Source organism: Siphateles boraxobius, unplaced genomic scaffold (assembly GCF_051911475.1).
Source record: "Siphateles boraxobius isolate OS27281-9 unplaced genomic scaffold, OSU_SipBor_1 7, whole genome shotgun sequence".
NCBI classification, from domain to species: Eukaryota; Metazoa; Chordata; class Actinopteri; order Cypriniformes; family Leuciscidae; genus Siphateles; species Siphateles boraxobius.
The window spans coordinates 30,080,270-30,103,950 of NW_027509197.1; the positions used below are offsets into that span (position 1 = coordinate 30,080,270).

General features: G+C 36.9%; 2 protein-coding genes across 3 annotated transcripts; both read left to right on the forward strand.

Moving 5' to 3' along the window:
• The first annotated feature begins 93 nt into the window (after positions 1 to 93).
• Positions 94 to 7,999, forward strand: lss (lanosterol synthase (2,3-oxidosqualene-lanosterol cyclase)). Of its 2 annotated transcripts, none has more exons than XM_077215774.1 (22): positions 94 to 227; positions 742 to 910; positions 996 to 1,134; positions 1,388 to 1,496; positions 1,769 to 1,890; positions 1,987 to 2,083; positions 2,176 to 2,311; positions 2,437 to 2,545; positions 2,636 to 2,754; positions 2,916 to 3,013; positions 3,103 to 3,130; positions 3,264 to 3,320; positions 3,402 to 3,473; positions 3,887 to 3,937; positions 4,021 to 4,170; positions 5,232 to 5,328; positions 5,422 to 5,527; positions 5,602 to 5,667; positions 5,774 to 5,854; positions 6,676 to 6,846; positions 6,919 to 6,997; positions 7,088 to 7,999. In XM_077215774.1, the coding sequence occupies exons 1-22, from the start codon at positions 214 to 216 to the stop codon at positions 7,223 to 7,225; spliced, it is 2,208 nt and encodes a 735-aa protein (XP_077071889.1). In that variant the 5' UTR covers positions 94 to 213; the 3' UTR covers positions 7,226 to 7,999. The 2 variants fall into 2 exon arrangements, with proteins under 2 accessions (XP_077071889.1, XP_077071890.1); XM_077215775.1 differs by having other exon boundaries at positions 209 to 227; positions 731 to 910.
• A 281-nt stretch (positions 8,000 to 8,280) lies between these two features.
• lmln (leishmanolysin-like (metallopeptidase M8 family)) lies at positions 8,281 to 23,547 on the forward strand. The gene is made up of 17 exons (XM_077215776.1): positions 8,281 to 8,589; positions 11,572 to 11,669; positions 11,761 to 11,791; positions 11,915 to 11,997; positions 12,138 to 12,255; positions 13,241 to 13,419; positions 13,504 to 13,609; positions 13,696 to 13,790; positions 14,389 to 14,506; positions 14,593 to 14,700; positions 14,781 to 14,857; positions 14,991 to 15,101; positions 15,505 to 15,637; positions 16,063 to 16,222; positions 16,321 to 16,451; positions 19,520 to 19,730; positions 20,032 to 23,547. Exons 1-17 carry the CDS (start codon positions 8,461 to 8,463, stop codon positions 20,130 to 20,132), a joined length of 1,989 nt encoding a protein of 662 aa, XP_077071891.1. The 5' UTR covers positions 8,281 to 8,460; the 3' UTR covers positions 20,133 to 23,547.
• The last annotated feature ends 134 nt before the right edge of the window (positions 23,548 to 23,681 follow it).

The window sequence follows — 23,681 nt, forward strand, 5'->3', positions numbered from 1 at the left end:
CTCCATTCGATATCATGCTCGGAAGGCCTCGCTATGTATTGTGGGAAACTTAGTTTAGGGATGAATCCCCCTTGCGTTCTTTTACCGTTTTGAGAACGATCTAGGGTGAAAAAAGAACTACATTTCCCAGAGCGATTTGAAGAAGTCTTTTAGCGTCCCAATCAGCTGAAATATGACTGGTTCTGTTCAGTTTACAAGTTTTGCTCTTCAAAGATGACAGAGGGAACGTGAGTATAAATTTTCATATTTGTGAATACGTATTTTAAAATCACGCAGATCTGAAACGAATACATTTATTTAAGACGCGTCAAACAAACCAATAGCTATAATAAACAATGACGATTTTGGTTTTAAATAACTTTATTATTATTGTTATTATTAGTAGTGGTAGTATTCAAAATGTCATTGCCCGATAATACAGACAATATGCATATAATGTTATCTTTATTATAATATTCTCTTTGTTAAAATAAATAAAACACCTTCATATTATATGTATTGTTTATCCAGGTTTTTACTGACAAATCTAACCAAATTTTAAGTAAAGTAATAAAAAAAGAAGGGAGCTTTTTAAAGGAAATACCCGTACACTTCCATTCATATATTTTTAAAATATGTTCTTATTTAGATACACATCAACAACTTTTTGAAACCTGTTGTAAATTACTTGAAAAATGTTATTGTGGTTTTGTATTTTAAAAATGCCGATTCAATTGTGTAACATTTTAAGGTTTTATTCAGGTGTTTGCGGAGAAGGGGGGGGCCCTATAAGACTGAGCCGGTGACTGATCTCAGCCGCTGGAGGTTGTGTAATGTGGATGGCAGACAGACCTGGAGGTACATTGAGGAGGCAGACAGCATGGACAGACAGCAGAGTATGCTGGAGTCTCATTCTCTGGGACTGGATATGGTACACATTACATTACAGACAAATGTGTATGGAATGCAATTCATTTATATATTCATGTTCATCTAATCTGTTTCTTTGACCTCAGGGTGAGTTAACCTCAGCGTCCCCTGCCGCACGCACTGCAGTAGAAGCTGCACTGAAGGGAATGGACTTCTACAGCCGCCTCCAGGCTGAAGATGGACATTGGGCCGGGGATTATGGGGGACCCCTTTTCTTACTTCCAGGTGATTTATTACTAAGCCGATTGGAAAGACTTTTAGTTTTAAGATGAAACCCATGGATTATTGCGTCTTATAAAGTAGCCAATAATAATAAAATAATAAAGTAACTTGAATTAAGGTCTACTTAATGCACACACTGATAAATACAGGGTTCCCACGGTCCTTGAAAACCCCCAAAACATATCAGGATTTCAAAGCTATTCCTTTTGTTGTGTTAAATTTTCCTTTTATGGTCTTATTTGTTGATGGATTTCAGGTCTGCTCATAACCTGTCATATTGCTAAGATCCCTCTGCCAGATGCATGGAAACAGGAAATGGTTAGATATCTCCGCTCTGTGCAGCTGCCTGATGGAGGCTGGGGCCTGTGAGTAATATTATGAATTTATTTGGAACGAATTATGAACGAATATATGAGAATAATGGAAATTGGGGGAAAATAATCTTAGTAAAATTAATTGTCCAGATGCATTACAATAGTGAGAATTCGGGGTCAAATTGTCATGAATATAATGTCACAATGTTGTGAAATTTGGTCCTAAAAACAGACCAATATTAATATTATTTGTCATTTAATGTCTTGCTTTACTGGGATAATATGGGAACTTTATGACTTGAACACAAATATAAATTTTCCAGGCACATTGAAGACAAGTCTACTGTTTTTGGAACGGCATTGAATTATACCACCTTGAGAATTCTGGGAGTTGGGCCCGATGATCCGGATATGGTTCGGGCAAGGAATAATTTATACAGCAAAGGTCTGGGTTTGCTGATATATAGTCAGTCACGTGTATATGCAATGCTATGAATGAAATAAAATTGTCCAGTCTCAGTATTGTCCTGCTCTGTTACAGGTGGTGCTGTCGGCATACCATCTTGGGGTAAATTCTGGTTGGCCATCCTCAACGTATACAGCTGGGAAGGAATGAATACGCTCTTACCAGAAATGTGGTACATAGAGAATTTATTAGTTTACAAACTTATTGAAGCTTTTGTTTTAGACATTTATGTAGTTGCATTTGTTTTGCAATATATTCTGTCAGGCTGTTCCCATCCTGGGTGCCGGCACATCCCTCCACCTTATGGTGCCACTGTCGGCAGGTCTACTTGCCCATGAGCTACTGCTATGCGGTCAGACTGTCCGCTGATGAAGATCCTCTGGTGCTCAGTTTAAGACAGGTGCAGTTACTCAGTTTCACCACTAGAGGTCACTCTGAGACAACATAAAAACAGGCTTGTTTTTACGGTTAACTTTTTGAACTCAAGTATTCCAGTCACAGTTGTTGTTTTTGGTTTTTTAACAGGAGCTCTATGTCCAGGATTACTCAACTATTGACTGGCCAGCTCAGAGGAACAGCATTGCAGCCTGTGACTTGTACACACCACACAGCACCTTGCTTACTATTGCTTATTGTGAGAGAAGTGTAGCATCCCTGTAAAAAATAAGATTTTTTGTAAGACTTTAGATTTCAGTTAATAACACTCTCAAACATGGTCTTTCAGTGATCCTGAATGTGTATGAAGCTCATCACAGCACTATGCTGAGAGAAAAAGCAGTCAAGGAGCTTTATGACCATATTAAAGCAGACGATCGCTTCACTAAGTGTATCAGCATCGGCCCGGTGAGAGAAAAGAGAAGACATTTTGTTTTATGTAATGTAAAGTCAGCATGAAATCAATAATGACTCCATTTTACTTTCTTAATACACTCCCCTAATCTTATTGTAATGTTTTATCAAAATTATTCATCATGTATTGTTAATACTACTTGCTGTTTTCACAGATCTCGAAAACGATCAATATGTTGGTACGCTGGTATGTGGATGGACCCACATCACCTGTCTTCCAGGAGCATGTGTCAAGGATTCCTGACTACCTATGGTTAATGACCTGATTTTAATTATATGCTGTATATGTTATATAATTAAACTAATATTTGGTCTTCCTTTTTGTGATCCCCAATGATCCAGGATGGGTTTGGATGGTATGAAAATGCAGGTGAGCTGTTGTCATAATGAAGAATCGAAACCTTTTGGTTCTAAAGTTTGTTTTATCTGATCAGTTAAACACTTTTTTACAATTTTAAACAATTTTATTACTAACAATGTAACTGCAATTATATTTCTATCAGGGTACAAATGGATCACAGCTATGGGATACTACATTCGCAGTGCAAGCATTTCTTGAGGTACATATCTAATATGAATTAATCTGAAGCTGGCACATAACTGATGATTTCTCTGATCAGTTGGGCTTGTTTTCTGAACAGGCAGGTGCCCAGGACGTCCCCAGGTTTACAGAGTGCCTCACACAAGCCCATCATTTCCTTGATCTAACTCAGGTGAGCATGATTAAATCTAGTTTTTAAACATCATATTCTTCATTATTACTTCCTCTTTGTGTATATAGCTTTAACTAAACTGTGCGGGATTTACAATGCTGCATTTACTAATGTGTTAATCCGAATACAGTGGAGTTCAAAGATGTGAGACCACACTGAAAATCTTGAGATTTTTCTTTTAATTCAGTTTAAGTTTTGAAAAAAATAAATCAAAGTAAAGTTATGTTGTAAAATAATTAGAAAATGTAGAACTTTCAAGGTCGCTTATCAAAGTTGTACAAATTTGCAACATTTGCAACAGTACAAAAGGTTGGTTTGTATGTATTAAAAATGTAACATTTAAAATTATTTGTGGTCTTAGACTGAAATGTATTGGGTCTCTATGAGGTCTAACCAGTTGCTCATTATTGTAGATCAGAGATAACCCTCCGGAATATGAGAAATACTATAGACAAATGAACAAGGTAAACCTTTGTTTTATACATTTCAACTTACTTAATCATTCTTATTTTGCTCTTAAATACTTTAATGAGTTTGTGTGATTCAGGGAGGTTTTCCCTTCAGCACACGGGACTGTGGCTGGATAGTTGCGGACTGCACGGCAGAAGGGCTGAAATCTGTGATGCTACTGCAGGAGCAGTGCAGTTTCCTCAAAGAAAACATTCCCACGGAAAGACTCTTTGATGCTGTCAATGTGGTAAAAGCTTTATTTGTAATAGAAACATGTTTAACATTCTCTGTCTGACTTACAGAGCCACAATAATCTGATTTACATTACACTTACTATAGTAACAAATTCCCTTGGAGTGACCTAGGGTTAAGTGTCTTGTTTAATGACTCCTGGCTCACTCCTAAGAAGCACATTTCCCAGTTACCAGCTGAGCTTACGCCACTATACCACACTGAACCTCTTTATGACTCAAATCTCTTCAACACACAACATAGACAGTGTAAGACTGTCTTTAGTCCCCGTCTTTACTCTCATTCCCTCAAAATTTGTAGCTTTCTTCTTGTTTACTGAAACAGAGGGTTCAAGTTTTAGTTAATTATGTTTAGTTTTTATCCATATGCTCATGTTATACATAGGCTACATAATGTAGGGCAGCACTTCTCTCATGCTCATCTGACCACGGCTTCCTAAAACTGAAATCACATAGTAAAATGCATCCAAACTCACAAACTGTGTCAGAAAAAGACAATAATCATAATTATTAATCATCAAAATTGGGGGTGGTAAGATTTTTTTAATGTTTTTGAAAAAAAGTATCTTTTGTTCACCAAGGCTACAATTATTAGCCTACTCGTAACTTATAAAGTTGAAATATTGTGAAATATTATTACAATTTAAAATAATATCCATTTGAATATACTTTGAAGTGTAATTTATTCCTGTGCAAAGCTGAATTTTCAGCAGCCGTTACTCCAGGATTCAGTCACATGCTCCTTCAGAAATCATTCTATGATGTTGATTTGGTCCTCAAGAAACTTCTTATTTTTATCAATGTTGAAAATAGTTGTGCTGCTTAATGTTTGTTGTGGAAACCATGATAAAAAAAAAAAAATTAGGATTCTTTTCTTTGATGAATTTAAAAAAAAGCATTTATTTGAAATGTTTTTACTTTCACTTAAAAAAAAAATCAATTTAATGCAGCCTTGCGGAATGAAAGTACTAATTTCTTATAAAAAATAATCTTACTGACCCCAAACCTTTGAAGGGTGCTGTCATTTTTTGTGTAAATCTCTGTGATTCTGTTTCAGCTGCTAAGCATGAGAAATCCTGATGGAGGGTTTGCCACATATGAGACCAAACGTGGCGGGAAACTGCTGGAGCTGCTGAACCCTTCTGAAGTATTTGGTGAGCATGCAGTAAAATGTCATATTCAGTTGTCAATGTATTTTCTATCAGTCTTGAGATGTCCGATTCTTTCTCTCTTTTTTTCTCTCTCAGGTGATATTATGATCGACTACACGTATGTTGAGTGCACCTCAGCTGTAATGCAGGCACTCAAACACTTTCACAGTATATATCCTGAGCACAGAGCAAAAGAGATTAGGTACACACAAGCACAATATTTCAGCATATGGAGGTTATAAAAATGTTGTTAAACCACACCTCTTGATCACATAGGACTACTCTTCAGCAGGGGCTGGACTACTGCAGGAGGGTTCAAAGACCTGATGGCTCATGGGAAGGGTACGTGTTGGTTCATTTATTATCAGAGACATTATTCTGTTGCTTCTTAGTCTGTTTAAAAAGTGTATTGTCTTTGGACACTCAGTGCCTTTGTTGCTTGTCTTAGGTCTTGGGGAGTCTGTTTCACATATGGAGCCTGGTTTGGTCTGGAGGCATTTGCATGTATGGGCCACACTTTCCAAAATGGGTATGTTATTTGGGTGTGTCCTGATGTAGATGTTAATGTAATAAATCATCACTGTTCTTTTACTTTGCAGTTAATTTTATGAGCCCCTATTATGCTTTTTCAGATATGACCTTTTATGCAGTAATATAGCTGTTTATAAATGTAAAACATTTGCAGTTTTAAATATCGAAGTGCGTGATAAATGGTGTTATTGTATTCCAAAAGAAAGAACGTCGGAAATTAAACGCTCATTATTATTTTTCTGATCTTCAACTTCGGAGGCTTCCTCAGCAATTTAATACACAGTGATGCGAAGATTAACGATGGCATCGTTGTTCACGGGCAGCCAAATTATTAATTCCAGCCTTACTTCCTGTACAAACCTACATAGGTTTGTAACCCATTTCCTTGCCTATGGTCTTCATTGGCTGCCCGTGAACAACGATGCCATCGTTAATCTTCGTATCACTGTGTATTCAATTGCTGAGGAAGCCTCTGAAGTTGAAGATCAGAAATGATAATGAGCGTTTCATTTCCTTCTTGCTGTACGCGGTGGAAAACCAATCACAACATTCTATCTAGGCCATCTGACCAATCAGTGCAGAGGGAGCTCTCTCGGAAAAGAGGGGGTTTAGAGAAGCCGGATTCTTTATCGAACCGTTTCAGACACTGAGAAAAGAGGCGATGCTGCAATGTATATTATGAGAAAATTAAAGTGTTTTTTGAGCTTGGATGCATGTAAAGCTATTGTAGGAGATCTCCTCCGAAACAGAATTAGGAACCTTTAAATAGCATAATAGGGGCACTTTAGTATACTTATTCATGTCTTTTCTGTGTTGCAGATCTGTCTGTGTGGAGGTGAAACATGCCTGTGAGTTCCTTCTGTCGAAGCAGATGGAGGATGGAGGCTGGGGCGAGGACTTTGAGTCATGTGAGCAGCGATGCTACGTTCAGAGCAACAACTCACAGATCCACAACACTTGCTGGGCTTTGCTGGGGTTGATGGCTGTCAGGTAAGGTAGAGGGTTTTTAGACAACTTTACAGAAGTGCATCCTTAATTTACAAAACAAATGTCATTTTCTAGGTACCCTGACATTAGAGTGATTGAGCGAGGCATTCAAGTTTTGATTGATAAGCAGCTGCCCAATGGAGATTGGCCACAGGTGAGCAATGCTGTTCCCTTGTCTCCATAATTCATCGGAGTTCTCTCAACCGGTCTAATAAAATGTGCTGGATTGTTTCCCTCTTTTCAGGAGAACATTTCTGGAGTGTTCAATAAAAGCTGTGCCATCAGCTACACCTCTTACAGGAATGTGTTTCCTGTGTGGACGCTGGGCCGGTTCTCACGGCTTTACCCCTGCAGCTCACTGGCTGGGAAACTCAAACTCTGAGTCAGATACTGTGTACCTGTGCCTCAAATAAGCAGTATCTGACACAGCCTATATAGACAAATATTTATTTGAAACAAACCTGTTTGCTGCTCTTTAGAAAGTAGGACTGATTTGTCTAGATTTGTTTAGAATATTATCTACACAATACTTTATTCAGTTCATTTGGATTTGTTAAGAATATTATCTACAGAATACTTAATTCATTTTTGTATTAATTTAACTATGTGACCAAGGCTTTGTATGCTGTAGATGATTCTGCAATTAAATTAGATTTTCTATACTCTCAAAAAATATATAATTTTATATTTTGGTTTATTGTTTTGCAATTATATCTGAATGTCTGAATTGTGTTATAATTTTTCCCATGATTTGTATTGAAATCAGTTTGGATTGATATTGTTGGGCAAACTGGATACTGTTTAATACTGCCTACTTTTTTAAAAAAAATTGTATTTTTTTAATCTTTTGATTGAACTGTCAAATTTTTAAATTACTGTTCAAGATGAAAACCACTGAATTACTATGCACGGAATGAAGTAGCATCAGTGTAGCATACTATAAAACTACATAATCTCTTAACTATTGTTGACTCGTTCTTCATATATTAAGTGTTATAATGTCAATTTTACAAAAAAATAATTTTAAATTAGAATTTAATTTATTGAAAATAAGTTTTATTGTCCCAAAGGAGACACCACTCTCTGAGGCTATGTGAGCAAAGTGTTAAAGAGATAGTTCACCTCAAAATAAAATGTTGTCAGCATTTACTCACCATCATGTTGTTTCAAATCTGTATGAGTTCATTTCTTCTGTTGAACATAAAAAAAGGTATTCTGAAGAAAGATATTCTGAATATTCGTAAACAGACAGTTGAAGGTAACGTTAACTTAGCCATTGAATTCCACATAAAAAATACTATAGACGTCAATGAGTGCCTCAACTGTCCTTCATTTTTGGGTAAGCTATACTTTTAAGTACATACTAAGTTCACTGCAGAAGATTTGTCCCGAATCTACACTATTATTGTTATTATTATTACATTCATGTTGTGTGCAGACTTTTATTTTGACATGGTGAAGCATTGTTTCTGCTTTCACGTTCCTCTGGGTTTATGGGTGAAGCCGGTTTAATGAACTGCTAGTTTTCTCACCGAATATCCCTCAATTTTGTGCGATATCGAAGGGCTCTCTGCAGCATGATAGGACGGAGATATGACTGTTAATGTCACGGTTTAAATGATGGCTTCAGGATGGCGGCAGCCTCGATCAGCTACATCCGCTTTACTCCTTAACACCATCATCATCTTCATCAGCACCGGGGCACATACCCAAACCTGTGACCATAAAGTGCCCCTGCCTACAGAGGTCAGTCCCTCTTCTCTTTTTTCATTATCCTGGCCCCCAAATATGAGATTTGTTCCACATTGTTTGGCTGTGCCTTCCTAATATCATCATGCTGCGCTTTTTCCTTCAAAATGAATGGTAACTGAGGCTGTCAATCTGCCTCAAGTCTCTTTTTGTGTTCCACAGAAGAAAGAATGTGACATAAAGGTGAACAATTTGACATAATTTTCATTTGTGGGTGAACTATCCCTTTAAAAGACATTTATCAAGATGGTGTCACATTAAAAAGATAGTTCACCTTAAAAAGAAAAAAAAAACTGTTATAATTTTCTCATCTTCATGTTTTTCTAAATCTCTACTATATCTTATGTGTAACACAAAAGAAATTGTAAAGCAGTCCAAACTTATTTTTCCATTAAATAAAAGTCTACTCACTGCTCAAATAATCTATAAAATATTATTTTTTAAAATAATATTATTTGGTCCCACTTAATATTAGGTGTATTTAATTACATGTACTACTAATAACATTGACATTAATAATCTGATTCAATGCACTTATTGTGTACATTCATGTTTTTACATCGTACTTATTATATAATATATAAAAAAGTACCACCATGTAATTAAATTAATATAAGTAATTACGTCTATAATTAAAGCTGCAAGCAGCATTTAGCGGTGTTCAAGCAGTTAAGGCATTTAAGATTTTTAACCACACAAGCATCAAAAGACATTAAGTTTTATGTAGCAAGCATTTAACCACTTACATCATAGATGGAATAGACCATGTTTTAGCATGATTTACCATGATATACCACATATCAGTGTGATTTTTCATGATTTACCATGAATCTAGCATGATTTACCACGTTCTAGGATGATTTACCATAGAGCAGTGGTTTCCAAACCTGTCCTGAAGGACCCGTTTTCTCTGTCTCTCTAATCAATCACACCTGATTCAACTCATCAGCTCATTAACATATGTGATTATGAGCTGATGAGTTGAATCAGGTGTGTTTGATTAGGGTTCCCAACACTGCCATAGAGTACCGTGATTCTAGCATGATTTACCATAGTTTATCATGATTTACCACATTGCTAGCATTGATGTGAAGTGTCAGTACAAATGAAGTGATAAACTCTGACAAAATATGATTGTGTTATAATAGTAATTGTTATACAAGTGATTTTACAGTGTCTAAATATGAATGCACCTGTTAAAAGACTTCATTAATAAGTAGAATGAGCCAATAAGTGGTCTTCTACTGCCCTCTGCTGGCCACTTTCATTTTGACAGTTTTTCCATTTGAACTCCTTTATGCAAGCTTACACACACACACACACACACACACACACACACACACACACACACACACACACACACACACACACACACACACACTGACAAAATCATTATGAAAATATATTTGAATGTTATTTCATACATGTCTTTGCAAACTATTAATCAGATTATTCAGAATTTATTCAGAAACATAGGACTACACACACATTCTGTTGTAGATACAGAGATTTGAACTATGTCTCATTCAGGATTCACATTTGTCAATGTGACAGAATTGTCAATAGTGATACTTCAATAGATGAAATTTGACTTAATGTGATTGTAAATGTTAAAATAGTAATTTTATAAAGTCTAAATAGTAATTTTGTCACACTACTCAAGTATAATTCATATTTTAAACAGCAGGGGGCAGTAAAATACTACTTATTGGCTTAATATGCCATTATATTCATTTAATTTTCTCATTCTTAACTGTTATAGAGGCAAATTTTGTCCGATCTGTCTGAAATTTGTCATGATTGTTTGGAGTCATATGGCACATGTTCTGACTTGTTTTTAAGAAGATCTGAGCATTCATTGAAGAGACATAAGCTTTTGGGGACACTAGGTCATGGCTACACTGTGAAGTGACCCTATTATAGCCATCCAAATGAAGTTGTTCAACTTTTTCTGATAATTATTGATCTAGAGAGTCCAGAGAATTGTACTGCACTGGTTTTGAACATTATGATATGAACATTACATGATAATAAATGCAAAACACCATTTAAAGAAAATACAGGCAATTTGCCATAAGAAATACATTGTTTCAAAGCTTTTTAACAGTTATAGCGCCACCTATGGTCCGATCTCCATAACATTTGGCATGCTTTTTAAGGATGTTATGTCACATATGCTCACCAATTTTTGTGAAGTTCTGAGTTTTCGTATAGGATTTATAGGCTTTTGACTATATATGGCCACGCCCATTTTATAAATGACCCTGTTATAGCCAACCAAATGCCAAATTTCAACTTTTTTTCGATAATTATTGATCTAGAGAGTCCAGGGAATAGGCCTAGACTGGTTTGGTTCCGATCGGGCGAAAAACCAGGGACTAGTTCGCAAAAGTAGGTTTTGGACAAAATCCGACATAACCTTTTTTTCTTTTTGCTTAAATCGAAATCGGAGATATACATATTGTCCGTCTTGAGCCAAGGATTACAGGGGTGTAAAAAGCTTGAGGCTAGGACCAACGGTCTATGAGTTATGAGCAATTTAGTACTTTTGGTTGCTGTAGTGCCACCTATGGGCCAATCGGGGTCATACTCTGATAGGTTCTCCCCGAAAGTGTGGCCTACCATCTGGCCGAGTTTCAAGTCTCTAGGCCTTACGGTTTGGGCTGCACGATGCGTTTTAGGTTTTTTTTTTTTTCAAATAGCAATTACAATAGGTTTTCAGCACTTCGTGCTTGAACACCTAATTATACTGTTGACCCTTCCCCTACCTCTTAATCCACCCTTGATCCTACCCATACCATACACAAACCTATCCCTATCCCACCCCAGTAGTAGCAAAGTGTTTTGCAATACAACATGAACGCAATAAGTACTTATTTTTATGTAGGTACATAGTAGTTAAATACACCTAATACAAAGTGTGACCTATTATTTAACCAATACTTATAATAATCTAATCTCTGTGGTTTGCCCTTCTAGGTGATACTTAAAGTGTTTCTAAAGCCAGATAGATTGATCAAAAGAAGCACTGACCAACAGTTAAAGATCCAGATAGAGTACGACTCCAGCTTGGATGGGTTAGTTATTGGTTTATATTTTATTAAATGCAGGAATGCCACATTATCGTGACCATACATTGACTTCACAATGTCTTTACTGCTCGCACAGGTTAGATGAAGACAAAAGCAGCCTTGTGAAGGTATATTTTGTCGTTTGTGGTCAAGATTTTATCAGTCAAATGTTATTTGTTAAATCTTAAAAATGTCCTTTTACCTCTAAATAGGATGCGTGCATCATTGATCTTTGTCTGCTTTGTTTCAAGGACAAGCTCCTCCCACAGGCTATTGATTATCTTCAGGAGGCCTTCAGGGTTCGTAGGCAGTCTGGCCCAATATTGCTGAGCAGGTAATTCTCTTCTGAGCTAGTGTTGTCTGCCAGCAAATCCTCTTAAAATTGCACTCGGGTCTGGCCTTCTGGATGCTTGGTGGTTACTCAATCTAATTAGTGTCTGTTTTTAATCCCAATATATTTTTCTTAATTATTAGGCAATGTGCAACCAATCAGTACCTTAGAAAGAGAGATGATCCGCATCGCTACTGTCAGGGACCATGTGCAGGCATCACCAAGTGTGGCCCAGTTGTTGTCCCTGAACAACATTTGCAGGTGGGTCCCTACAAAAACGTGTTACTTGTTTTTATTTCAATATTTATTGTCTGTATATACAGTATAGTATAGCTGTTTTTTGTTGCATATAGATTACGAAGTCCAAAAACATCAAGACATTTGTTCCTCATGTTTTCATTAGGGTTGCTTAATATGAGCAATGTTCCGTATACAAATTTCATACTTGTTTGATATTCCCACCAAAGCCTATTTATGCTTTCTGTACACCTAAAGACTTTGAAAAGATTTAGAAAAGACTTTTTAAGATTATCAGCTCACATCTAAAGACTTGGGTTCACAGTTTTTAGTCTCAGACTAAAGACTTGCGATAATATCAAACATGTTTGATATGAAAGACTAGAGAAAGACTGGCATAAATCGGGTCGCCGACTGCAGATTATCACCTCACATTTAACGATCGAGACGACGGGAGCGCGCCGAGACTCCAGTAAGATTCCTAAAGACTCCCGGTCTTTAGTCTGAGACTGTGAAAATCCTTTGGTGTACACCCGGCATTAGTCTACCCGTTGGCGCATAATGAGCATTTATATATGGCGCATAATGAGCAAGAATGAGGCTTTAAAACAGAAATAAGTTAAATAGGAATGGTATATTTACATAATTCACAAGAAACAAGTACATAAAGTATTGAGTATTTCTGTTGCAGCATGAAAATGTCTGAAACATCTGTGTATTTGACAAATATTGCATCTAATCCACTTCATCTGTGAACAAAGTACGCAAACGCCAAGCAAGGGAAGCAAATTGTCAGAAGAAATTAATTCCTCCCCCGATTGTAAGCGGCAAATCTCGCCGATTGGTTTAATCCAGCCAGCCATTTGAAATATTATTATAAAAGATGATCTTCTAATAAAGATGTATCATGTCTAGATTTTAAAAGCTAAAAAGGAAAAATATTGTAATATCGATAAAAATGATTACATTGAAAGGTAAATATGTATTTGAACGAGTTCTTCTTCTTTAGCAATGCAGGGTTTGCAGTGAGTCTGGAAAGTCCTGCGGTCCCGCCGGTCCTCCCGATGGTGAGGGGGTGGCGAGGGCAGATTTTGTGCTGTACGTGAGTGCGATGACCACAGAGCGCTGTGGACAAGAGAACATCGTAGCCTATGCAGCGTACTGCCAGCTGGAGTCTGAACTGGACAGGTAATGGCAAGTAGGAATGTAGGTGTGTTGGATTTGCTGTGGTCTAGTTTGCTGCTGATGGTAAGCACATAATTCCTAATACAGGCCCATCGCTGGATATGCCAATCTGTGTCCCAATATGATCTCCACTCAACCTCAGGAGTTTGAAGGAATGCTTTCCACAGTCAAACACGAGATCATACATGCCCTGGTAACAACATTAAACTCTATACATCCACTTGACACAGAGACCATGAAAGAGCTTTACATAGTTCAATTATATGCTTTGTTTCTAAGGGTTTTTCAGCAGGACTCTTTGCGTTTTACCATGATGATGATGGGAAACCTTTGACACCACGTTCTGCAAGTGGTCTGCCTGCATACAATGAAAGGTTTGTATATTCATTTCAATTCAGTTTGAAATATTATTTAAAAATATTTACATTAATATACAAAACTATCAAACCTATGTAATGCTACTTCCAAAAAACAACAACAAAACAGTAGTTGACTCTTGCATTGTCAATAGACAATATCTTGACCAAAAATTGATGGACTATGGACTCAGAGGTAACGTGTGGAAATGATTCTTCATGCTCTTTCACACTTTAAGCCTGCTGAATCTTGACATCTGGAATATAGCCATTATGTGTCTTCCTACATGGTTGTTTAAGAAATGAAAAGCTACACACTCCATCAATTAGGGTTAGAAGAATTGTTGCCAAACATATAACATGATAATGTTTGAACATTTGAGAGCAGTGCTACGAACGCAGTTGCCACAAAGTTTTTTTCCGATTTTGCTGTGTTGGCCATTGAATGTTTCTCATACGCAACAGAAATGGCAGCGCTTATCAGTTATCACCGTTGCAGCCTCTAACAAAATTCAGTCACACTGACAGAAAAAGAGGTCACAGAATGCAAACATTTAGTCACAGTATAGAGCCCTGACATACACTGCGTTTATTTCTCTTTCTTTATCTCTTTCAGTTTAGGGTTATATCAGTGGAGTGATAAAGTCATTAAAAGAGCAACTCGGCTGTGGGACATCCGTGGTAGCCACATGGTTAGACACACCGTCCATCTTTTGGCCACTCCACGTGTAGTGGTAAGTATTTCTATTTCTTTCCTTTTAAAGGAACACCATACACATATAGTCCATTGTGCTACATGATTTGTTTTGATGTTTAATAGGAGGAAGCCAGGAGACATTTTAATTGCCCCATTCTAGAGGGCATGGAACTGGAGAACCAAGGAGGTGCTGGAACAGAGTTCAACCACTGGGAAAAACGTCTGTTAGAGGTAAAGAAAGGTACACTACACAGTTTCAGTGTCAGTACTGTCAAAGTACTATTTGATTTCAGAATGTTTTATTTTAACAGAATGAGGCAATGACTGGATCTCACACCCAGAACAGAGTTTTTTCCAGAATTACATTGGCCATAATGGAGGATACAGGGTCAGAGAAGTATTGCTGTTCATCCCTAATGCTGTTGATTCATGTGTGAACATTCATATTTAAGTGGAATCTAAGTACCAGAATTGTAAGGCTGTCTTGTGAGTGACTCCTCTGTGCTATCTTATGTTTTAAGGTGGTACAAGGCCAATTATAGTATGGCAGAGAAACTGGAGTGGGGAAGAGGTTTGGGGTGCGACTTTGTGATGAAAAGCTGTAAATTCTGGATAGACCAACATCGCCATACGTAAGCTTTTATACGTGAGATGCATAAATAAAATATATATGGAAAAGGAATAATAAAACTCTCTGTGCACTCTCGAATAAATCTGTTGTTGTAGTAAGTGGACTTCCTTTAATGCATTTCGGCGGATGCTTTTATCCAAAAAATGGCATACCATTGCATTAAAATTATAGATTTTTTCAGTTCATGTTTTCTGTAGGAATAAAACTGGTGACATTACTAGTGCTACCCAAACAGATTATGAATGTTGTACATTTGCACCAGTTCTTTATTTTAGATTGATCCCAGTGTCTTATTGTACATTATCTAGAGAAATGGGAGTTTCATAGACTTAAATATATAGTATAGTGGAAAAGGTTGACACCTGATCCTGATGGGGTTTTGCCTTGTGTGAATTATAAAACAGGAGGCCAACACTGAGCCCATACTGTGATTCTGTGAGGAGCGCACCTCTGCAGCTCACCTGCAGGCAGGACCAGCTGGCAGTGGCTGTGTGCAACCTGCAAAAGTTTCCTCATTCACTTCCTGTAGAGTATCAGGTAAGATCAGCAGAAATGTGTACGGGTGAAGAGCCTGTGTGTAATCTTCACTCAGTCCTCAATCTGCTGTCTGCCACATTAAAATATTATACAATTAACAATTAACATTGTTTTTCTTTAAATCTGCTTAAAACAATTTGTATTGTGAAAAGCAGTAATAAAATGAATGGACTTGACAGGATACCTATTGGTTGCTTTTTAATTTTGTAAATGCAGGATGTTAATGGCAGGGCATTTACACGCATTTACAGGCAAGTAAAGAATGCCTGAGATAAACGTGTTGTTCTGATTCAGTATCTGCGGTCAGATGAGATGATGTCATTATTGTAACATTATTTTCGTAAGAAAAACAAACTTTGCTGTCCTGTCAGCTGTTAGAGAACCACTGGATTAAATCATATTGATAAACCCTCTCCATCCTGTAGTATTTTGACCATATCCCTGGCGTCCCTGAGGGGGATCTATCAGCGTATGGAGGGGCCGTGGAGATTGCAGACTACTGTCCCTTTAGCCAGGAGTTTAGTTGGCACGTTGGTGGGGAATACCAGCGCAGCTCTTACTGCAGGGTACATGAGAACCAGCCAGGTGAGATGCCACTCCCTCACATCCTTTCAGTATTTTTTGGGATGTAAACTCTTCTTCCATTCTACAACTGTTGAGACTATTGGGGTTTGCTTTTTTAGCCACATGGAGAAACTATGGGGCGGAACAGTACGGCCCAGGATCAGTGTGTCTGTACCAAAAGTCAGCATTCGTGATGGAACAGTGCACCAAACTAATGACCTACCCAGACTGGGGCAGCGGTTGCTATAAGGTAACAATATTAGCTGTGAGGGGTGAACTCATTAGATATTATACAATTCCGTTCAAAAGTTTGGGCTCTGTAAGATTTTTTAAATGTTTTTGAAAGAAGGCTTCATTTAGTTTATTAATTAATAAATTTAAAGCTGCATTCCGTAACTTTTTGGGTTAGAAATTATACCAAATACATTTTTGAGCAAGTACATAACCAGCCAGTGTTCAAAATTATCTGCTTGCCTTAGCTCGATTCAAAACGGTAAGCTTGTAATAATGTTTTTAATTCCAGCGGTACTGTAGCCTGGCCTTATCAAATGCGCCTGTACGTAGCTCATAGCCAATCGTTTCAATTATACCAGATGACGTATGTAGAGCGACAGAAATTAGACGAGGAAGAAGACGATGGGTCAGAGTATATGTGTACATGATGACGTTCAGCGACTATTGCCGTTTGTGCAAGACAAACATGAGGGTAGAAGGTATATATGGACGCTCTACAGACATGTTTTTATCGAAAAAAATAGTCGTCATCGTCTTGCTGCTCCCTCCCCGTACTGTGATCGGTCCCCTCGCTGAGGCTAAAATCTGGTCCATGGAATCCAGGCTGCCTAGCAACGTGAATAAATTTACCTGCACGCAAGGCAGCATGGGGAAACCCAGGCTAGTCGTACTGGTGGATTTCCGCAGGAAATCCAAGCATGTCTTTGCGTCATTACGTCATATCTGTACACATTGTAAGCCTTTTTATTGGTCCAATGAGGGTTTCCAATAATACAGGTGAAGGTCTTTGCAGGTTACTGTCTTTCCTTTTACGCAACACAACAAGATTAAATGGAACACATTTTTCTCATATGTATTGACTCGTTATTTCATCTGACTCCATAAATGAAAAGGGTTTTAATGATATCTGGGTATCATTAAAAGTGAGCGAATGTTTGATTATTCTTTGGAAACTCTTTAATTATGTTTTACCCGTTCAGATTAGGAAACTATGCCGCTTAGAGGTCCTCGCATCTTCTGCGGGTCTCACGATCACAATCTCGTCAGTTTCGTCACTAAACAGAGGTCTTGACTAATATCTCAGACAGTCGGATTCACCCAAAACACAATCAGAGATACTTTATTTTTAGTCCCCTTGAATTGCATACACTTGAACTTAATTCAATAGTTATACTTTAGTAGAGGTTTTGGCCCTATTATAGGTATGAGTTGACCAACGATACTTTCCTCATAATAGTTTAGACTGGCCAAGCCCGTGTTCTCTCACGTACACTTATCTAAAGTTACATTAAATTAAGACAGAGGTAAAATAGACGTATCCCTTGGGAGAACAAACTCAAGAGTCAATCAGAGTAGAATCAAACGTTTACAATTTATTGACCAGGTAATGAAGCAATAATTCAAAATCCAATTCATGAGAACAAAATCATCAGTTGATCATATCATAACAGAAATCGAGGAATTTGTAGAAAGTATTACCTGGCAATGAATATTACACACAGCGATTGTGTGGGCAGTCAACCTACAGACTACCAGAACTTTTTGCCCATTTTCCTTATAAACCCAGATAATTCAATTTGCTTACCAAATGGTTGTGTCTGTCATTATAATTAGATTTGGTCCCCTAGTGAGGGGCTCACAACTGTGACATAAGAATGGAGGATCTGGGGGAGGGAACACCTTAGAGGGATACACTACTTCTCATATTTTGTAACTTCTTTTAGCTTTCCATTATGGTTGGCAGAATGAGACCATTTTACCAGGCACACTGAGACACTTTAAATGATACCAAACATGCATAGTTACTTATTTGTAGACATTTAACATTTCATGGGTTTTCAGTGAGTTTCAGGTGAGCAGGAGAAGGGGGAGATTGTTCAAGTGAGGTGTGAGTTGCATTGTGCTGTGTTTCAGATGCTGCTGTTATATCATTATGCAAGGGAGGGTTCAAATGTTAATTCTTAGGAGAGTCTTTGTTTCCACCAGGGGTGGCCCAGACTTTTCGGCACCCGCCTTACAACATAAAGAAGATTTCCCGGCTAGTAGACTATATTGCGTGTGAAGATGTTGGAGGTGGAGATTTATAGCCTTTTCTCACAGCACTTGATAATTAAACTTATCAATTTGATGGCGGATCCAGAAAGGTACAAACGACAATCACCAGTGACAACTGGAAATTCATCCGTATAAAATGCAAAAGACTTCAGAGTGGCTACAGAAAAAAGAGACTGCAACCGGGCCCATGTGAAAACAAGGATAAATATCTGAAGGGCATTAAATGTAGTCACGCAATGCTGATGTTGTTAACATTTACTATTTGAGAACAAAGTATAATTTGCACGGTTTGACGAGATATGATAAGCGATCGTTTGATTTAATCAGCGCGATTTACTGAAATGCTTTTTTTCACATTCTCCTCAAAACATTGCATTCATCAGCGTTGTGCCGAGCTGAGGCACAACCCACGTAAAGTTGATAATTACGTGAATAACTGCAATTGCAGATTTCGAACAGAGATGGCGACAAAGAGGAAAAACTACGGACTGCAGCTTTAAGTAAATTTAGTTAATTTTAATGTATTTTAAATAATCTAATGTAATAATAATGTATTCCTGATTTCCTGTGATGGCAAAGCTGAATTTTCAGCATCATTACTCCAGTCTTCAGTGTCACATGATCCTTCAGAAATTATTCAAATATGCTGATTTGGTGCTCAAGAAATATTACTTATTATTATCAATGTTGAAAACAGTTTTGTGAAAACGGATAAAAAAAAATTCAGGATTCTTTGATGAATAAAAAGTTCAAAAGGACAGCATTTATTTGAAAAGGCAATCTTTTGTAACATTATGAATGTCTTTACTATAACGTTTGATCAATTTAATGCATCCTTGCTGAATAAAAGTATTAATTTCTTTAATATCTCTGAATGGTAGTATAAATGTGAGTGAGTTTGTGTGTAAATACAATTAACAGTAAATAATAAAAGCATTTATCTTCTTTTCACTTTTAACTGGGGCATTATGTACCAAAACATGGGAAATTAATTATTTATGTGTACAGAAACTGTGATTTGTGGTGCAGGTGACTTGTACAGACCAAGGCGTGTTGGTTTGGGTGCAGAACGAGTCCTATCCATGCGTTCGTACTGGTCAGGTGATCAGCGTGAGCATACGAATGAATGGATGGGTCTACAGCGGGCAGCTCATCTGCCCCACTTGCTCTGACTTCTGCAGCGACTGCCCCCTCCCTCATGAGATACCCCCTCTAAACTCCACCAAAAGTGCTCGCTTAGGTGAGTTACTGTCTGACATGCTTCACATAACCACATTAGCTGTTTACATTTACCTATTTTTATGCGCATTTTGGGATATTGTATACAAAAAACACTGAATGGAAACTCCAAGATAATATTTTATTGTATTGCTGTTTTTACTGTATTTTTAATCAAATAAATCCCGCCTCTGAGACCATAAGAGACTTCCAAACTTTTGACCGCCAATGTACATAACAAGGTTCAAAGAAAGTAAAATGTTTGTTTGCAAAAAAAGATGAATGTATTTCATATTATAATATAATTCTTTTTTTTCTCTCAGATCCTTGTTCCAGATCTTCCTGTTTGGTGGTGAACTTATGGCAGCTCCTGTTAAGTCTTACTCCACTGCTGATCGGGTTTCTCCTCTGTGGCAGGGACTGAATTTAGTCCTGGTGGAACGGGTGAATACGGACGGCTAGCTGCCACAGGCTTCCCTTGAGGTTTAGATGCTGTGGAGGGCAAAACGGCCATCACTTCTGTAGTGTAGTCTGCGATCGGATAACTGTTCTCTCTATGCAGAGGTGTGGACTGTAGATGGGATTGAAAAGCCATTGATTGCACTCCTCCTTGCCTGGCTGTCAGGTGCCAGCGAGCAGTAGATCCAATGTGAAGCCATAGTAATGGAAGCTGCGGTCGTGCAGCACAGTTATGCAGGTGCTAATTAATGTTCTCTTTGTCTCTCTGATGGACCTGTAACATTATGGGTCATAACATAGGCATCTGGCTGAGAATGATGGGAGATATTCTCTCTAGTGTTCAGCTCATGGTGCTCTGTTCTGTGAAAGTACTTGCTGCTGGTAATGTTTTGATCAGCGTATATCAGGTCATGTGACTGACGATGCTTGTGAATTTGCATGGAGAAGGGCAGGTGAGATGTCTATTAAGGTCAGTGAAAGTGCTGAATTTAATTGTTTTTTGATAACTCTAAAAATTTGAATATTGCCATTGTGTACGATAAATACGTAAGAAGAGGTTTAAAAGCGTTTAATTGATTCATATACAGTCCAGAAGTCTGAGATTACATTGAAAAGCTGGGATAAATAAATAAATAATTATTTGTAGATATATAGAAGATTTTAGGATTTTGAGAAAATTAAAAATAGGAAAGATATTATGAAAAATAAAGAAAAACACATTGATCATGTCTGTATAGCTTGGGTGCTGCTGTCATTACAGGAAAAAAAGGATGACACACTAATACTTAGAAATTCTGAAATGTATTAACATTTTTAATTCAACTTTTGATTCAGCATTGTTATGCTGATGTTATATCTTTTGTAATACATTTTATACTAAATTAAATGGCAAAACAATGCATCGTCATTAGTGGTCTCAGACTTGTGGACCTCTATTTAGTTTTATCACAACTATCAGATAAAATAAATTCAGCTTTCATTAAAGGTGCAGTAAGTGATTTCTGAGAAACACTGTTGATATTTGAAATCAACGCAAAAAACACACCCCTTCCTTCGCTCCGCCCCCAAAAATGCATGAACACACAATGCAAGAGTGGATGTCTGTTTATCATAGCTGAAGCAAAGCAAAATAAAGCTTTGCGAAAAATAAAGCGGACGACAAACGAACTTCAAGGAAGAACAAAAAAATAACACAGCATACAAGAGATAAGCAAGAGTTTGTTGTTCGTCACCAGCAGCACACCAGCTCTACAAACAACTTTGGCACTCAAAAATGTACTTATAATATAGCTAACATTACAACAACAGCATATCTTGGTTCTGTGAAACGACAAAACCAATGTTACTCAAGTATGGAGCAGAAACAGCACAACGGTTTCAGGTCTAAGCTCTTGCCAGATCATAGACTTCTTTTTCCAGTAATATTCCTCCTTTTCCTTTTGTAATGTCACTCAGCCATCTTTGTTTCTACAGTCTTTCTTCAAATCTCCCTCTTGCTTACTCTCTCTTCTCCCCCATCATGAGTGGACGTGCCCCTTACTGCAGATTGGCTACAAGTGTTTTTTGGTGCTCGGTTCAATCCACTTTTTCAAAAATCGTTTACTGCCCATTTAAGACTGATTCTTTGATTACCTTGACATGTGTTGCCAGATTTTGGTCCTAAAGGGCTGTCCTACCTAGAACAATGTGTTAAGAAAAAGAGAAAAGTGCTTTTTGTAGACCTTTATATGAGATCAGACAACATTTGTTTGTTTATTAGTTTGCCTTTACTGAAAAGTATGCATCATCTTTTTTTAATGCTAATATAAAAACTTTTGGCATGGTTTAACCAAAACTTTTAACAAACATTAATTAGCATATGAAATGTAGCCGTTATTTTAAAAACAAAACTGGGAACAAATACCAAGGAGTTGCACTGTGTATATGTGATAGTTTAGAGATTTGATTGTTACTGTTTAGGTGTTAGAAGACATGTGAAGGTGTCTGTAATGCAATTATCTAGTATTTTATTTTTAATCGTATGTTTAATGAGGAACCTGTGTGGATGCTGATATGTCATCGTGTTACTAAATACACTAATTTATAGGTCATAAAAGTTTTAACCTTTTGCCATTGGTAAACATTTTAGTATTATAATATTTGATTTTTTTTTTTAGGTAATAGTGTGCTATACGTTCAGGACACAGCATTAGTTAAATTTAATGGTTTTGCTGAGAGAAAACATGGCAGCTCTAACTAGAACACTGATTTTAGAGCCTTTGCATATGGAATAGGTTGTGTAAATATATACATGTTTCTTTAGTAGAATTGATTGCTCCTGTGTTAATTTTATTTTGCATTTTGAGTCTGATGAAGAGATTAATTGTGTGTTATATAAGTAAGTTTCCTGGTTTCATAGTGAAGCTTAGAGGATCTACTCTAAAATATGGTGTGATAATGGTATGAATTCATATTTACTGGATGTATGTATAAGTTCTGAAATGTTGGACTGAATGAGCCCTTACAGTTTTAGGGGCTCATTATTATGTAACTGAAAGAGTTTTATACTCTCAATCAAACCTCAACTGAAATGCCTTTCCCTTCATGGTATTCACTCAAGGACTGTATGAGCATATCGTTTTAACAGTATGTTTTAACATAATTTTGAGTTTTCTTAGATTGAAAGCAAGCCTTTGTATTATGATCATATTACGAGACCCTTTTTTTGGGTATTGTAATTATCACTGCGAGAATTGAGACTTAGTAGCATTGGAACATTTATGAACAAATTTATTTATTTAATTAAACTTTTTCTGGTGTGTACATTACATTTGTCAAAACTGACTAATACATTTTTACAAAACTCATAATAGGACATGTTTTTTCATAATTCATTTGAATATTGCTGCATAAATCGCAATTGTGTTATGAGCGTAACTCAGTTCAATTTGGCAATGCTTATATTTGAATTTCTCATGTTAAATCCTCATGAGGTCAGTTAGTAAGCCTTGCACTAATTGAATTAAGATTAGCTTGGAAAAATTCAGCATTTAATTCAATTTTACTATATCCCAATGTTCTGACTTACACTTATGACTTGTGCTCAAAAACAACCATTTCTTTGTATGCCTTCTATTTATTTTACTTATTTTATTTATTATCATTTTATCTACACATTAATTTAATAAATAATGTTTGAATGTTTTGGTTGGAAAATCTTGTGTTGAACAGAAATGAATTGAAAATGCCAAGTCATGAGACTGAAGACCAAAGACAAGTCTATGCAGAACTAATAATCTACCACACAATCTGTCATATGTTTTTCTCCATCTTTTGTATTGTATATGGTACATTAATGCTCTTTTTAATGGTACACAATTAAAAGAGATGTTCAACAATCAGTTACCTCCTGTTGAGACATAATTTACATTGTTATCAGTTGTGTTTATTTTCCCAATAAAATGAATGAACAAAAATACAGTAGTCAACAGTTGAAGTGGATCAAAAGTTGCCCTAAGACAAGAACTGGTATTGT